Here is a 19,168-nt window from a genome sequence, read left to right as displayed (position 1 = left end):
TCACATTACGTATTTTTGAGTCCCGACGTTAGTGATCGCGCTGTGTACTGACAAAATTTTCGTTTGTAATTCCCTTTAAAATGGCTGGCAAGCGTAAAAGTGAGAGTTCTCGTGGTGCTAAGAAGAAAAGGAGACACCCATTTTAGAATTTCTATGTATTATTTTTACCTTTTCGACTTACGACCTGGTCATCGGGACCAGTGGCGGACTGGGTCAAAAATTTCTACCGGGAAAACTTGTAAAAGGGCCCACTTAATCCCAAAACGTAGTCAAAGGAATCAAATAAAAGTAAAGGTTTTAAGCAAATAAAATGTTACATTTATTCAATATTATTGTATTTATTTATGTTAATGCGTGCATAATACAAATTCTAGAAAATTTTAATAATCTTGTAATAAAAATGAAAATCTCAATCATAGAACAACCAATCCGAGTAATTTACAAAGCATAATTTGAAATTGTTTTCAAAGTATAATTAAAATTGGAACTTGTGCATTTTTTAATGTGTGCACATATCACTAAAACAGTCAAAATTCAGTACTAATTTACAAAGCGCAAATCACCTAGACAGCAAGCAATCTAGAAAACTGTGTCGATTTTTTCACAAGAAAAGGAATAATATCATCCACAGAAACTTCAGAAAGTAAATCTTTTTCGATGCTCATGAACATTAAAGTTTCAAGTAGCTCATTTGATAGCGAAGAGCGTAATCGAGTTTTAACAATTTTCAACTTACCGAATACGCGTTCGCAACTGACTTGTGTGAACGAAAGGGTCAAAAGATATTTGTAAGCTAAGAACAAATTTGAGTATGCAGATGCGTGCAAAGAATACTTAAATAGGATACGGAAACAGCAAAGCAGGCTCTTCCTACAGGACTTTCCAGAAGTGCAACGACACATGGCTGGGGCTAAAAAATGCAGAAAAACTAATAGGAATGGCTTGCCTGTGTTTACAAGTTCCAGGACCCGGCAACAGTTGATGTTGCAACCAGCGCCACCAATACAGTAGTGGCAGGTCGGTGCGGCGACCCGGGAAATTTGAAATTACGCTAGCAGAAATTATGTCCGAATTATAGAAGGAACATTTCTTATAATGCTTAACTCATTCCACCCTAAGGCCAGATCCCAAGTTTAATCCCCAACCCTAAGCAAAGGGATGTAACTCATATTTACTTATGACATGCATTAATTAAAATCGTATTCTTGCATGCAAATATTTATCAATCATAATGAAACTGACACCAAAATAAAGAGAAATAATTGAGCTTTAAAACAATATATAATATTCATACTATATTTATTGATGAATTGCTTAAAAAAATAAAAAACTGAAGAAATAGGATAAAAGCGGGCTGATCTGACCATTCTAGATCTATATCCGAATCTGTATGTGAATCCACATCTTCTGCAGTCCCCACTTCACTGATATCACTGATATCACTGAAAAACACTTCCACACGCTGTAGATCTACATCTGATTCGTTTTCATAGTCAAAATTGAAATTATCAATTAGCAATCGAAGAAATTGAAATGTGTTAATGGCTTGGCTTGAAATTCAAGTTGGAAAACAGCTTTTGTTCAAATTAAGATAGAATGTAAACGAAAGTAGATATAAACATCCAGTTTTCGGTAAAAATAAACCAGAAATCTCGCTGAGAAGGTCATTTCCGCCGGAAATCTCGTTCGGCGAGATTTGAATCACTAGGCGATTGTAAACACATGGCGTAGTTTCAGGTCGCATTCGGGCACAGTGGTACGGACCTAGTAATGTCGCATTCGGTCGTATTAGGGCAGATTGAGTTAATATCTCATAAACCTCATACCTCTTTTTTTTAGTTTTACGTTATTTCCAAAGTGATGAACCATCACTTTGGGGCCCACCGGGAAATTTCCCAGTATCCCGATGGGCCAGTCCGTCACTGGTCGGGACGGAACCCTGTCGTAAGTCGAGGAGAGACTGTATATGGAATATTAATGTTCTTTTTTATGGGCAGAATAGTGTTTTAACCAACTTAACTTATGGAATTAACTCTTCTCACTTACGTAGAGGGTCCAAGAACATAACTTGTTCATAAGTTAGGGGCTTCCTGTATACTCTCCAGGTGTGTTGTAGAAAACATACATGTAATTAATGAGCAAATTATTATCTCTACTCTTATTTCTTTACATGAAATATGATATCTTCATTCTTTATTTTTCCTACTTTTTATCAGTTCTTTTTCTTGCTGATCACAAAAGATATGAGGTGACATGAATTGTTAAGAAAATAGCCATCCCTAAAATGCTCACCAAATTTGTACAGGTATCCCCTGACTTACGATAAGGTTGCGTTCCTGGAAACCCTAATGTAAATCGGGAGCCTTTTAACGTGGGTTTTAATGGGATACATTCCTGGCCTGTCCGACACAGACAGAAAACACTATCCTACACTAATTAAATGTATTCTAAAATTAAACATCATTAGCCACATTAATACAAATAGCCTGCTGCTTAATAATCTCTAATTTTGTCTCCATAGACAGTCTTCCTCAAAGCCTTGGCTTTGAGGTTACATGAACGAGGGCAGGAGCAATCACATTGGAACAAAGCTCTAAAATTAGATATGCAGGGTGGCTGTCAGGAGGCATGCTGGTAGGTGAAATGCACAGAGAATGGAAAAGCAGTTTCTGGGCATAGTGGCCATCTTGGATTTGACAAGTGAAGGGAGAGATGTGCTTCCCCAGTATTTATATTCTGCATCAGTGAGCTATTGTTAATGTGGAATTTGCATAATGTAAATTGCGAGAAAGTGTTTAAACCAAACTAACGTTAATGCAGATTACCATATACTGTATCAGATAATTGTAAATTGGAGGATACCTGTATTCCTAAATTAAAAAGTTGTGAAAGGCGTGGGAATGACTGAAAATAAGATGGGTTTTATAAGTTCACTCTGGATAAAGTAAAATCAAGCATTAACGCAGAAAAAGGTTATTTGAAAATTTCACAAAATATGCTTCAGTTTTAACCTTTTTACCAAACAGGATCATCTCTGCCGCCTTCCCTGGACCCATTATTCGGGGAAAGGTATAAGTTGAGCAGCACTCTGGGCACTGCCCTAATGCCACAAATGGTGTATGGAAGGTTGCCTGCAAAGGAACAACTGGATCAATATTGCATTACTTTTTCAACAACAATTCTAACATGATCTTGAAGATAAAGTATACAACTGATATCAACCTACATAAAAGCACAGCTGCATGAGCATTCAGACAAAAAACTTTATATTTTTAATACTGATGATGGAAATAACACAAGATATGCCACAAGCCCTTCTACAAACTTCGTACAGGAATGCTAAAAAGGACAAATCAGTTATAAATAATAATTTTTCAAGTAATTTCTTATCTCCTACTTTAATAACATGTCCTAATTTTTGCTTCAAGCAGTTTAGGAGTCCTGCCAAAATCAGAGGTATAGTATTAGTTATATTTGTAAAGTATAGAAACTCAAGTACTGTACATCTTGAGGGACCCCATTTGCTCCTCATTGTCACTATCCAATCATCTATCATCTACTGGAATCATTCACTGGCATTTATAGCCTGATGGACTTTAACAGAGACCTTTAATAATGTTGCAAACCAAAACCTTCAGCTTTAGTCCTTGGGAGACCATAAACATAGGTTGACTGAATAAACTAATGAAATGAACTTGCTATCTTTCTTGTTGAACCATTTCCTTTAAAAGGGAGTTTGGAAGCAAGTTTCATTGTTCAAATTAGGAAGAATTAAAACCATAGTACCATAACAACACAATCATCATGTACTGTACTGTACTTTATATACCTCACCCAGCTATTATTTGGACTTAGCTATTTTGGGACCAGGTGTAATCCCTTATACAGTATTCAGTTGAGCCACCAAATCACAAGGAGAGCCTTTTCTAGGCATAGTTCCAGGTTTTGGGGAGTGAAATGATACAGTCCTATCTCAGTGCACTTTTGGGGTAATGTATAGGCCAGAGCTATAATGTTCTAGGTGGTACAAATAATTAATTAAAGCAGATACTGCCGGCATTTATCTTGTCGCAAGGAAAGTTGCTTAAAATATGTTGATGATCTAGCTGATGATTCATGCCAAAGTATGTCAGAAAGGGGAGCTGTCTCAACACAGGATTAAGACAGGCTACAATGATTTTGTAATTATTGTCTAAGTTTAATTCTTTGGGGGCATTTTTTCTGCTTGGTATCAGAGCTTGGCACTACAGTAGCCTTCCCTGGCATGGGCTGAAAGTGAACAGCTACGGCAAGCAACTTTATACGAAGACACCAAGTACAGTATTATGAATCGGTTGAATGACATTCATATGGGAAAGTTATGTACTTCAAATGTTGAAGTATGGTAAAGTACTCAAAACTCACCCTGTCAGAAGCATACACTACATCCATGAGTCCCAGTACTGAAACCCCAACGCCCACTGCTGGTCCATTCACAATGGCAATCACTGGCTTTGGGAAGTCAATAAAGGATGACACAAAACTGTTTAAATGAGAAAAGTATATTCACTATTTCTTTTTAATAAAATTCTTTAAAATATAATGAGTAATAATGAGTATTAATATTTTGGATAAATAGATCCTCCTGTACAACATTCTAGGATTAATCTCCTTTAATATTCCACTCCCATAATTGATCTCTAAACAGCAAAGTCGCATCTTACTCTTTCAGACACTCCTAACCTACCATCAAGGGCGGCAGAAGGGTACAGTACGATATGGTACGGTATGGAATTATTTCCATAAATTGTACCGAAAAAAAAAAATTATATACGTATATATATATATATATATATATATATATATATATATATATATATATATATATATATATATATATATATATATATATATATATATATATATATATATATATATATATATATATATATTGTATATATATATATATATATATATATATATATATATATATATATATATATATATATATATATAGAAAACCAAAATCCCGACCACCCGAACTGACTTTTGAAAACTATTAATTATTTATTTTTTTTAGCGGCTTTTGTGTGTATAAAAGCGCATGCGTGAGCCCCACAGCTGCACAGCGACAACAAGCTTACCACGGGTTCCACTTTAAAACGAGCAATCAAACTGTGACAACATACCGTATATACCATCTATAAACCCCCTCGCTTATCTGTCGACCCTGATTTTTGACCAAGAAATCGTTAATTTATGATATTCCTCGCTTATAGTTCGACCCACGTTTGAGGGTAAGGAACAACAACTTCAGTACAAACGCTCTACGCCCTATAAACTGAAACACGAGTGCCCAAGGCAAATTGTTTACCATTTATTATTACAACACTTTACACTGAAACGCGGGTAGTTTCCAACAAAATATTGTATATTCATTCAAGTATTTATTCAAGTCAATTAGGAGGAATATTATTGTAATACAACAGTTTTTAACTAAACCATTCGAAAAGTGATAAGCTAAAATATCTTTGAAACAAAGAAAGCGCTAAGTCATTGTTTTCGCCACGATTTTATCCCACTTTCCACTGTAATGCATTTCATTTCAACAAAAATATTACTTCCGTGAATGTATTATATCAAGCACAGTATGAATAGAATATCATTGTAATATAACAGAATTTAACCGAAAACTATTAAAAACGCTGCAACATCTCAAGAACATCGGAAGCTTAGGTAAAGTCTTTTGTTTCCGCCATGTATTTTATCCTATTTTACATTGAAATACATCACGCTTCAGCAAAACTACTATTTACAGTATTTCCGAGAATATATTCATTCAGGCGCAGTTTAGGTAAAATATACGGGTGATGTAATAGTTTTTAACTGAAAACTATTCAAAACACGTACCCTCTAGCCCTGTTCAAGGAGAGACTGGGAGAAGAAGCTGTTTGGTGCTGCAGACGATGACAAAGAAAATGATTTTGATGGATTTTAATGAAAATATTCAGAAATATGGTATCGATAAATTATTCATCCCATTGTGACAATACAACAGGTTTTTAACTAAACCATTCGTGTTACAATCATCATCTTTAAAGTCATTGTTTCGCCACATTTGATCCCACTTTCCACTGTAATACGGACGTCATTTTAAGCAAAAATATTACATCCGTGAATGTATTATATCAAGCACAGTATGAATAGAACAATATTTTGAGTCTTACTCTTTCCATTTACAGATTACTGTACAAGCCCATAATAATGGCTCCTAAAGTAGATAAACTGCTGTGTGAAGAGAAGAACACGTTGAAATTGAGTGACAAACTTGAAATAATTAAGAAACTAGTATCGCAGTGAGCAATACTGTTCTAATGGAAAATACAACATTGAAAGTCTACAATTTATGATATCAAAAGGCAAAGAATAAAATTCTAGAATTCACAGCTTTTTCATTAAAACTGCTCGTTTTGATAAATGAAGCATGCTATATTTGCTAATGAATAAACTATCAAAATGTACCTGTTCATCTCTTCTTTATTCCTCCCAAATTTTAATTTTAAAAGTACTGCCTGAGAATTCGGAAAATCCGAAAACCGACCCAATTCAACTCCCGCTTAAGGTACTCCGTTGTTTCCATTTTCCGTGATTTTATCAAGATTTATCTTATCCACGCTATTGTGGATATATATATATATATATATATATATATATATATATATATATATATTATATATATATATATATATATCATACCTAGACCCCGACTTACGACGGTTAGACCCAAATCCAGGTCGCAAGTCCGACATAGATAAAAAAAAAATTTTAATAAAAATTCTACAATGAAATACAGTACAGTAAAAGTAATGAATAATGATGAATGGATACAGTACAGTGAAAGTAATAAATAATAAGGAATGGATACAGTGTGACTGAGCACTTAACCTTTAATGTAGTCACTGAATGCACATGGGGCCCCCATAATTTTCTAATTATACATGGAGACTAGATTAACTGGAAACGTTTCGGTATAGAAAATGCGTATGTCATTTAAAAAAAAAAAAATTATTTTATTTTTATTTTATTTTTATCTATATCTGAGGCGGTCGTAAGTCCCACGTCAAGTCCACGTAGTCGTAAGTCGGGTCTGTGTGTGTGTGTGTGTATATATATATATATATATATATATATATATATATATATATATATATATATATATATATATATATATATATATATATATATATATATATATATATATATATATATATATATATATATATATATATATATATATATATATATATATATATATATATATATATATATATATATATACACACACATATACACATACAGTAGTACCGCTAACGCGGTTTCGCTTAGCTAGCTTGAACTTTCACTTAACACGGTTTTTTTCCACATATACGCCGAGACGCTATTTTTAGATTCCCCCACCACACCCCCTGCCTGCCTGCCTGTTTTAGCTCATAAAATTAATACAAATTACCCGGCCAGAATATAATTTACATTGCTGGAATTCTTACAATATGATGATCATTTTGAATATAAACATCATAGATTTTGCATTAGACATACAAATTTTAGATATAATGTTTACTCCGAGTAAATATGTTATTTTTTGTGCAAAATATATGACATTTGTATTCAAAATATTCCTGGTCTTACAAGGAATCCAGCAATGTCAATTATATTATCCTAACTTTAGTTTGAGGTATTATTTATTACTAAAAAGGTAAATATTCTGGTTTTCCCACACATCAGGTAGGGAGGGTTGGTGGGGGGGAGGGAGGGACCAACCGACCATCTGTTACCGTGTGAAGAATATTTTTTTTTTTTTATTAACTGAAGATATTTGTTTTAGCTCATAAAATTCATACAAATTACCCGGTCAGAATATAATTTACATTGCTGGAATTCTTATAATTTGATGATCATTTTGAATATAAACATTATAGATTTTGCATTAGACATACAAATTTTAGATGTAATGTTTACTCTGAGTAAATATGTTATCTTTTGTGCAAAATATATGACATTTATATTCAAAATATTCCTGGTTTTACAAGGAATCCAGCAATGTCAATTATATTATCCTAACTTTAATCTGAGGTATTATTTAATACTAAATGTTAAAATTTAGTTTTTTCACACATCTCTTGAAGGGAGGATTGGTGTGGGGTGGGGGGGAGGGTTGGGACTGACCGCGCGGTTGGAAGTGGGGGGAGGCAAGGTGGGGTACTTTGATTGACAGAGTGTGTCGTGAAGAATATTTTTTTTTTTATTAACTGAAGATATTTGTTTTAGCTCATAAAATTCATACAAATTACCCGGCCAGAATATAATTTACATTGCTGGAATTCTTACAATTTGATGATCATTTTGAATATAAACATCATACATTTTGCATTAGACATACAAATTTTAGATATAATGTTTACTCTGAGTAAATATGTTATCTTTTGTGCAAAATATATGACATTTTATATTCAAAAATATTCCTATTCTTACAAGGAATCCAGCAATGTCAGTGCTATTATCCTAACTTTAGTTTGAGGTATTATTTATTAAAATTTAGTGGTTTCCCAGAAATTTCTCCAGAGGGAAGAACCCAGCGAGGTGTAGTGTGAGAAAGAGGGAGGGAGTTGAGGTCCATTATTTGAATGGACATTAACTTGGCGACTGTATTTCTCTATTTCTCTTAAGTATTAATTGTGTGCATGTACCATCATAAAATTAAGATGTTATTTTTACTAGAACATAGGTATTGTGTCGGAAAAAGTAGAGTTTGGGGGTCCGGCCAGTCTCTATTGGAATTAATCCCATATGTTCTGTTGTTCACTTAACGCGGTTTTCACTTAACATGGTACCCTGTGGGTTCAATTGACCGCGTTAAGCGGGGTACTACTGTACTATATACATATATATACACACACAGGTAGTCCCCGTCTTACGACTGGCTCAACTTACGTCCATCTGCACTTACGACCAGCTCTGACCGTACAACCGTTCGCACATACGACCGCCGCAGTCGTGACCAAAATTTTTTTCAAATGACGCGCGCATTTTCTATACCGAAATGTTTCCATCCCGGGCGAGAGCGTGGCTTGGGTCACCGAGTGGTTACACTCAGTCCAGCGCTTAGTTGGTGTTTGGCTATCGTATCCTATACTGATCGCGCTGTGTACTTAAGTTATTATCGTATTTAATTGACTTTATAATGATTGGAAAGCGTACAAGTGAGAGTGCAGGTGGTGCTCAGAAGAAAAGGAGACAGGCAATTACTTTTAAGATGAAAATGAAGATAATAATGCAATATGAGAATGGAAAAACTGTAGCAACAATCTCACGTGATCTAGGTTTCTCGCACTCGACCAAATCCACTATTCTGAAGGACAAGGAACGTATTCGTGATGTAGTGAAAGGAACAACACCTATAAAGGGAACTATAATTTCGAAGAAAAGAAAGGTCCTATTCACGATATGGAAAAATTATTGGTGATATGGATAGAAGACCAAATCCAGAAGCGTGTACCCTTAAGCCTTCTAACCTTACAGGCTAAAGCAAGAAGCCTGTTCCAAAGCCTGAAGGAGCAGGCAAGAGATGAGTGCGAGCAAAACTTCACAGCAAGTCATGGGTAGTTTAACAGATTTAAAAATGCTACAGTTTACATAATGTTAAGGTGAGTGGAGAGGCAGCTAGTGCTGAAGTTGGTGCTGCCGAAGCTTTTAAGGAGGAGTTAGATGAGGTGATTGCAGAAGGAAATTATTTGCCTGAGCAAATATTCAATGTGGAAGCGCATGCCTGAGCGGACATACATCCACAAAGAAGCGAAAACAATGCCAGGATTCAAGGCATTCAAGGACCGAATTACACTTCTGTTGGGGGGAATGTGGCTGGTTTCAAGCTAAAGCAGTTCATGATCTATCATTCAGAGAACCCCAGGGCTTTTAAACATGTCAGCAAGCACACACTGCCAGTGTTATATCGCAGTAACAAGAAAGCCTGGATGACCATTGTGCTGTTTGAGGAAAAATTCATGAATTGTTTCATTCCTCGAGCCAAGGAGTATTGTCTGCAACAACGGATTCCATTCAAGATTTTGGTGATTTTGGATAATGCTCCGGGACACCCACCACGCCTGGACGACATGCACCCTGATGTTAAGGTGGTGTACATTCCGCCTAACACTACCTCTGTCATCCAACCCATGGATCAAGGTGCTATTGCTGCCTTTAAAGCGTATTATTTACGTACAACCTTCACTCAGGCTATTGCTGCTACTGAAGGTGAGAAAACGCTCAGAGAGTTTTGGAAGGAGTACATCGTTTTGTCATGTATAAAGAACATTAGTGCAGCATGGGATCAGGTTACAAAACATTGCATGAATGGAATATGGAAGAAAGTCCTGAAAAGATATGTGAACAGTTTTAGAGGATTTAATGAAAATGAAGTTATTTCGGATATTAGTAACAAGATAGTGGAGTTAGGTAAACAGCTTCAGTTAGAAATTGATAATGAAGATGTTGAACAGTTGGTTGAAAGTGTAGCAGAAGAGCTCAGTAACGAAGATCTCATCGAACTGGAGGCACACAAAGATGCAGAGGAAGAAGCGAGTCTAAATGTAGAAGAAGGACCTGCACCCCCCAAAAAGTTTTCAGTGAAGCAAATGGCAGAGGCATTTGCTACAATTAATAAAGGGATGCAAAAGTTTGATGGCATGGATCAAAATTATGAGCGTTTTGCCAAAGTTGACAGAATGATCCAAGATGCACTTGCTTGCTACAGAGAAATTTATAATGAAAAGAAAAAGCAAACTGTGCAGTCTAAATTGGACATCAATTTTAAGAAGTCCCCCAGTGCTGTCTCCTCATGCCCCAGCAGTGCTGCCTCTTCATTCCCTCAAGATGATCCAATACCTTCAACCAGCAAGTTTCCACAGCACATAAACCTGTCTGAAGAAAGCGACATTGATGACCCACCCAGCCCTGTCTCCTCCTCTGCTTCATCCATTTAATATAGTCTCCATGTATCCTGTAAATAGAAAATTATTGGGGCCCCATGTGCATTCAGCTGACTACATTAAAGGTAAGTGCTCAGTCACACTGTATCCATTCCTCATTATTTATTACTTTTACTGACTGTATTTCATTGTAGATTTTATGTTTGTTTTTTTTAATGTCGGACTTATGACCATTCCGACTTACGACCTGGATTTGGGTCCCTAACCCCATCGTAAGTCGGGGAGCACCTGTACTTAACTTCCTTCATTTATTTTTACTTAGTTACATGTACACACCCGCCTACAAACATGTGTTGATTGTATGTAGAAGTCCGCGTGCTTTATTGGGCTAATGAAATATATATGGATCCTCGTGTTTCGAAGCCGGATTTGGTAAAACGTTACTCTGACCACCTAAGTGATACGGGTGGTCCCCATTAGAGGTTCACGGCGCCATAAGCTCGTTGAACAGGCTTTGTGTGAAATATAACAAAGTCTAGGACTGCTTTTAGTATCCTGGTGGTCCAGCGGTTAGCGTTCCCCGGTCACAGTCATAGGCTTGTGTGCCGTGGGTTCGAATCCTGGCGGGTTGAGGTGTTGATTGTATGTAGAAGTCCGCGTGCTTTATTGGGCTATATATATATATATATATATATATATATATATATATATATATATATACCTAGACCCCGACTTACGACTACGTGGACTTACGACCGTCGGGACTTACGACCGCCTCAGATATAGATAAAAAAAATTTTTTAAATGACACACGCATTTTCTATACCGAAACGTTTCCAGTTAATGTAGTCTCCATGTATAATTAGAAAATTATGGGGGCCCCATGTGCATTCAGCTGACTACATTAAAGGTTAAGTGCTCAGTCACACTGTATCCATTCCTTATTATTTATTACTTTCACTGTACTGTATCCATTCATCATTATTCATTACTTTTACTGTACTGTATTTCATTGTAGATTTTTTATTAAATATTTTTTTTTTTTATTATGTCGGACTTACGACCATGTCGGACTTACGACCTGGATTTGGGTCCCTAACCCCGTCGTAAGTCGGGGTCTAGTGTGTATATATATATATATATATATATATATATATATATATATATATATATATATATATATATATATATATATATATATATATATATATATATATATATATATATATATATATATATATATATATATATATATATATATATTTCAAGTAAATGGAAAAATTTTATTCGACACAGACATTAGTTCCAGTTACCGGTAAATAGCAGACGCTTCAGTGACGTCACTAGTGTTTACACTACACCAGCGGGTAACATTTGATGACATTACAGTTGGTCCTCATATTACGCGGTTAATGTAACCCGGAGGGTACCGCGGAAAGTGAGAAACGCGTAAAGTGAATAACATAACATATGGGATTAATTGAAATGGAGTCCGGGCCGATCCCCAAACTCCACTTTTTGACGACACACAACTATGTTGTAGTAAAAATATTATCTGAACTTTATGATGGCATGCACACACAATTAATAATTAAGAGAAATATCAATAATATTAGGTTTTTTAACACTTACATTAGTAGAAAAGATGGCTGGGCACACGGGGATGGGCGGTTGGTTCCGAGGCAGAGGGCAGATTATTGGCCCTCACCTGTATCACTTGTATCAATTGTATCACTATCCACCACAGAGGCTTGCAGGGCCTCTTTGTCAAACCCCCCCAAAGTTCATATAAGTTCATATCCTCACTATAATTATCACTATCACTGACTTGGGCCGGCTGTAGTGGGTGGCGGGTGAAGAACTGGTCATGTTTTGATGACTGGGCGACCTTGTGCGCACCATTTTCGCGCCTCTTACACAACATGGCGGATGGCGGGAGGTTTGGATCCAAAAATGGCGCGGCTTGCCAGCCGCTCTCCGCGTAATGGGGTTCACGACCGCGGAATGTGAAAATGTTAGGTTCTGGCAAGGCACCGAGTTAACGGTGAAACGCGGAATGCGGGACCGAGTAATACGAGGACCAACTGTACTTGAAGTGAATTGGCCTTATTTTAAAAAACCAAGGATGGTTGGTAAAGGACTACTGAGTCAGTGGGTAAGTGTCACATTTGGGGTACTGGTCTTATACAGCAAATAGAGCTCAAAAGCTACTTTTTAAATGGAAATTTGGGGGGGCCGTCTTATGCACCCCGACGCCTTATAGGCCGAGATATACGGTAATTCAGCGGCATATGACCTAAGCTGTTGTGTCGCCAGGGATGTAATTACCACAATCAATCACTTAACACGCAGGGTGTGGACTGTCCTATCCCTGCCCAAATCATTAATTTTCACACTCACTTCTTTAGTACCACCCTGATCTTTTTTGAACTCCTTCAGTTCCTCTTTGACAACATTTGCAAATGTACTCATTTGTTTTGGGTAAAAAAATTTTGGATGGTGTGGTTTCTTGTACCTTGGGCTGGTGGTGAGGTTACTAAAGTTTATGTCGATATTCAACTATATACTGTACAGTGATCCCTCGGTTAACGAGCGCCTCGGTTAACTAGATTTCGGTTAACGATTTACCTTCCATAAGATTCTTAACTTCGGTTAACGAGCAATCCCTCGATTAACGAGTTTTTTATGAGCCGACTTCAACATGTTTTCGCTTGCATTTGGCGGCCCACCAGCTGTAGTATTAGTCCGCCAATACAGTAATCGGTTTTAGGGCTTAAATTCCTTATTATTTTAGTAAATATCAAGAAGTTTATACTATTCAATAATTTTAAAAGTTTAATATTAACTTTTTTAGTCATTTTAACAATTATTGAACATAATTGAAGGTTAAAGAAACTAGTTTCTGGCGTGCCATCCAGCCTGTTAACACACCAGACAGGCGTTAGTCTCTCTCTGTTTTCACTGGAGGTAACATCTTGCTTGAGACTCTCTTCAACTAAACGCTATTTTTCTGTTTCCAAGCAAATTATTGGTCATTTTGAAATTTATTTTACATATTGACAATATATACTGCAGTGTAGTGTTGATTTAAAGAAAATAATCTTGAATTACACCAAGAGAACTAAAATTTTATGGGTGAAATGGTGCCATGGGGTGACTTCTCTTCCACCCCAATGCCTTCTCTTCTCCCTTCTCCTCCACCCCCATTCTAATTCCCATCATCATCATCATCATCCAGGAGCCTCCTACATACACACCTCAAAGTAAGTGTACTTTTCTACCTTTTTTGTTGAATTTAGGCAATTTTTGGTGAGCTGGAACCAATTACCCAAAAACCCATTGAAACAATAGTTTCGGTTAACGAGCAACCTGCTGGAACGGGTTGTGCTTGTTAACCGAGGGACCACTGTACTGTATACAGTGAACCCTTGAAGATCTAGACCTGGAAAATCCGGATTTCGGAAGATTTGGACAAAATTTTGGGTTCCGGGGCTAAGAAGCCTCCCTAAGAAGCATTCTCAAAAACAGAGCAAAGATCATCTTAGGCCCGTGTAACTAAGATGTCAGCGTGCAGGACACAGGTGCCCAAGGAGGTGGGAAACCTGAAAAAGTTGTCAATTGTTGTTTGCGAGAATATTATTTCATTCACTCTAGTAATGATACAATGTTTCTTATTATGTTATCGTAGGTAAATGCATGGTTTATATAATTTGTTTATCACTGTGTCCATCACCGTTTTCAAATTAGACTACAAGATATGTATTTCTCCCATACTTCGATTGTATGCCTGACAACGGGAGCAAGCAAGGGGAATGAGTGACCGCTAGTTAACACGTCATTTGCTGTTGTAACTCTCCTCGCTCCCTGCCAAATTTCACTGGATTTACTGTTATTATTAGTGTTTACTGATAATTAGTAGTGCTTAATTGTGATTAATCATGGCATCTAATGCAAGTGGTGGTGTGAAGAGAAAGCATGTACTGTACATTTATCTGTTGTGCAGAAACTAGAGTAAATAAAGGAGTTAGAGTCTGGTGTATCTGTGGCTCGTGTCTGTAATGAAGTATGATGTTGATGGTGCCAGTACATTTGCATCTGTTAACATCACTGGCGGCATTGTAGCCAGGTCAGACTCATCACTGTAACCACCAAGCTACTGGGCCAAACTGTGATGTGTTATGGTTGCTTTTCATCTCGTATTTTCTGGTAGATATACAGTACGTAACTTTCTTCATTTATTTTTACTCAGTTACATACACACATCATCCTACATACGTACAGTATTGTGAAAAAGTAAAAGAAACAATTGTCCTAAGGGCAAACACATAAAGGAAATATACATTTCTTTGCACACTAGTTAGCTGGTTCAGTGGGGGAGCAGGAGGTGGGTGCAGTGTAAGGAGTGGGGAGCGTTGCTAGGGAATCGGCGGAGACAGTGTCCCAGCTAGTCTCCGTTGCTAAGGCTTATCAATACAGTATTTTTTGTTTTAACTTATTTATAGGTTTATTTTTATTTATTCCTCACATTTACTGGTACTGTATATGTATATTATTTAAAGAAAACTATGGCTACAGGAGGAAAATACACACAATGTTTTTTCCTAAATACTCCCTGCTAAAATGGGATGTGTGTCTTATATGGCCATGCATCTTATATGCCGTAAAATATGGTACTCTATTTTTGATGTTTTTTATATCATTATTTATAGTTTTAATATATTTTGTACATTTGCCGGATGGTTTGACAATTGTTTTGTCGGAAAGGTGGTTCACTTTACTATAGTATCTCTTCCACCAGGAAGCAAAGCAGAATCTCTGTTATGTTACTACAGTCAGTGTACATCTTCACATAGCTTGCTCTAATATCTAAGAATTTAATCTACAGTCAACCCTCACTTTACGCGGTCCCACATTCCGCGTTTCCACGTTTACGCGGTGCCCTGCCAGAACCCAGGATGCTCACATTCCGCGGTGCGTGTACCCCTTATGCGGAGAGCGGCTGGCGAGCCGCGCCATTTTTGGATCCAAACCTCCCGCCATCCGCCATGTTGTGTAAGCGGCGCGAACATGGTGCGCACAAGGTCGCCCAGTCATCAAAACATTACCAGTTCTTCACCCGCCACCCACTACAGCCGGCCCAAGTCAGTGATAGTGATAATTATGGTGAAGATATGGACTTATATGGACTTTGGGGGGTTTGACAAAGAGGCCCTGCAAGCCTCTGTGGTGGATAGTGATACAATTGATACAAGTGATACAGGTGAGGGCCAATAATTATTGGCCCTCAGATTATAATCTGCCCTCTGCCTCGGAACCAACTGCCCATCCCCGTGTGCCCAGCCATCTTTTCTACTAATGTAAGAGTTAAAAAACCTAATATTATTGATATCATAAAGTTAAGATAATATTTTTACTACAACATAGTTGTGTGTCGTCAAAAAGTGGAGTTTGGGGGTCGGCCCGGTCTCTATTTCAATTAATCCCATATGTTATGTTCTTCACTTTACGCGTTTCTCACTTTCCGCGGTACCCTGTGGGTTACATTAACCGCGTAAAGTGAGGGTTGACTGTACTAAAAAATGTTAAGTGCCAATCTAATGACAATGCAATGAAAAAATATATACATAAATTATGGTTCACTTACATAAAAAAGATACTGGCACTCATATAAACATGTGGAAGAAAGGGAAGTATGAAAAGAGTATGACAGAAGTTAGCAATATGAAACCTGAATATTTACTATAATAGAACTCAAGGAAAGGCTAAACCTTATAAATGCACAAAACAATGTCTACTTCATCCTCCTAAACCATAAGCATATTATTTACTTGCGGAACATCTCGGCACCAGAAGAAACTTTCTCCTGCATCTCCTGCATTGAATGATGATTTGTGTTATCATTTGTCCCAGATGTCTCAGCTGATGTACTTCCTCTGAAATGGTTGATGAAGCCAAATGTAAGCAACAAATTTTTTTTTGTAGAAATCTTTGGGACACTGCAGCCTAAAATGAAATTAAACTATTACAGTCGCTCAGATTTTTCTGAGCACACCCTGGGTATACAAAACTGCAACATCCTCAGCCTACAGATATTTCATTTCATTCACTGAAAAACTAGTTTTGTCATTCACTTTTACACCAAAACTTAATAATATAGTCATTTATTGAAGTCTAACATGTACAGAGCAAAAAGGGTTGAGACTGAATCGGCTTCCAACATATTCTTACTCCCAGCATCTTTTAAATTTCCTTTCAAAATATGAAGAACATGTAAGTATTCTACACTTTTAAATACACAGCCCAGATATTTTTATTTAAAAACCCTACAGGTATTCTAATTCAGGAAAAATATACAGGAAGCTTCAGTAAACAGTTATTTTAAGGATAAATTTGAATTTATCTTTAATTCAATGAAAGTTCAATCTTCACATCTCAAGAGTAAGGAATTATGGCCTTTTATCTAAAAAAAAATATAAAATAAACAAATTTCAGCATATCTAAACCAAACCAACCAGATTTTGGATCTCTTTGGATCCAGCTTTAAATTTAATTCATCATTTTCAACTATCCCTGTCTCTGCCTTCCCTTACCTCTCCTATCCTCAATTTACCCAATTAACCCTTAAGCTACGGTCACACTAGAGTTTTAGGTGTAATAAATCCACAATAGCATTTCATCCACAGGCAATAAGTCAACGGTACATTCCACACACTGGTCACACTGGCGAAAGGAACCATCAGCCAGGTGCCCAGCTTGCACAGCTAGTTTGAGTTCAATTGGAGAGCGGAATGAATTCACTGCATGTTTCTGTGGCAGCATTAACCGCTTTAGTGAGATATGTGGACCAATTAAAGAAGACCAAGACAAAAAAGAAATGAGTGTAGCATCCAGCGATGTTTATTTACAAAAGTGACACAAGTACTCTAAGAGTCAAATGAACAGAACAAAGTATACCAAGGTTGAGACTGAAGATGGCAAGATTTTTGCCCAAGTCCTCCAAAACAGACTTCTCCAGAGGCAGAAAACTTCCTCCTAGAATCTCAATGTGGCTTTAGACCATCATGTGGCACCCCTGACATGATCTTTGCTGCCCGCCAGATACAGAAAAAGGGCAGAGAATAGCTTCGTGACTTGTACATGGCCTTCATCAACCTTACTTAGGCCTTCAACTTAGTCAATGGGGAAGCCCTCTGGCAGATTGGTTGTCCACCAAAATTCATTGCCATTGTGAGGCAACTCCACGAGCGCATGAACGGCAGTGTCCTGCACAATGACACCCACTCTGAGTTCTTCCCCATCCAAACGGGTAAAACAAGGATGTGTACTGGCACCAACTCTCTTTTTCCATCATCTTAGCTGCCTTCCTTACTTGTGCCAATGCCAATTTAGCCGGCAGGGTGAACATCCAGTAACGGAATTCATAGATGAGGAATATATACAGTGATCTCTCGGTTAACGAACGCCTCGGTTAACGAAATTTCAGTTAATGAATTACCTTCCATAAGAATCTTCAATTCGGTTAACGTACAAAAATTCAGTTAACGAAATTTTTACGAAATAATGTCAACATGTTTTCGCTTGCTCACCAGCTGGAATATTAGTTTGCCAATACAGTAATCGGTTCTAGGGCTTAAATTCGTTTCCAATGGAGTAAATATCAAGAAGGTTGTGTTATTCAATATTTTTCCAATTTTTATATTAAAATTATTAGTCGCTTTAACACTTATTTAACATAATTTCAGTACAGGGAACTAGTTTCATGGTGCGCCCATCAGCCACTTCACTCACCCACCAAGGCCTCAGTTTGTATCTCTATTCAGTGGAGGAAACATCTTGCTTGTGGGTCTCTTGAATACAGAGTAATTTTATGTTTTTACAGTTCAATTATTGGTCACTCTGAAATTTATTTAACATATTGACAATATATAGTGCAGTGCAGTGTTGATTTAAAGAAAATAATCTTGAATTACATCAAGCTTGGGGTGATTTCTCTTCCATCCCCACTTCCTTCTCTTTTCCTTTCTCCTCCACCCCCACTTCTAATTCCCATCATCATCAACAACCAGGAGCCTTCTACATACACACCTCAAAGTAAGTGTATTTTACTGCATTTTTTTTTACTTTGCATGTACTTTTCGGTGAGCTGGAACCAATTACTCAATATCCCACTGAAACAATGGATTCGCTCAATGAAATTTTTGGTT

General features: G+C 37.0%; 1 protein-coding gene across 3 annotated transcripts in view; it reads right to left on the bottom strand.

Moving 5' to 3' along the window:
- LOC121867336 (enoyl-CoA delta isomerase 2-like) overlaps positions 1-19,168 on the bottom strand; it is a 58,491-nt gene that overhangs the window by 16,636 nt on the left and 22,687 nt on the right. For all 3 annotated transcript variants that reach the window (XM_042367261.1, XM_042367263.1, XM_042367262.1), the window contains exons 5-7: positions 16,793-16,897; positions 4,405-4,522; positions 3,012-3,131 (exon numbers count right to left, since the gene is read on the bottom strand). In XM_042367261.1, coding sequence (XP_042223195.1) covers positions 3,012-3,131; positions 4,405-4,522; positions 16,793-16,897 — 343 coding nt within the window. The remainder of the gene's footprint in view (positions 1-3,011; positions 3,132-4,404; positions 4,523-16,792; positions 16,898-19,168) is intronic.

This window comes from Homarus americanus, unplaced genomic scaffold, assembly GCF_018991925.1.
Source record: "Homarus americanus isolate GMGI-L3 unplaced genomic scaffold, GMGI_Hamer_2.0 scaffold6317, whole genome shotgun sequence".
Classification (NCBI taxonomy): Eukaryota; Metazoa; Arthropoda; class Malacostraca; order Decapoda; family Nephropidae; genus Homarus; species Homarus americanus.
Note: the sequence above shows the minus strand (reverse complement) of the source record. Positions and strands in the feature narration are given on the sequence as shown.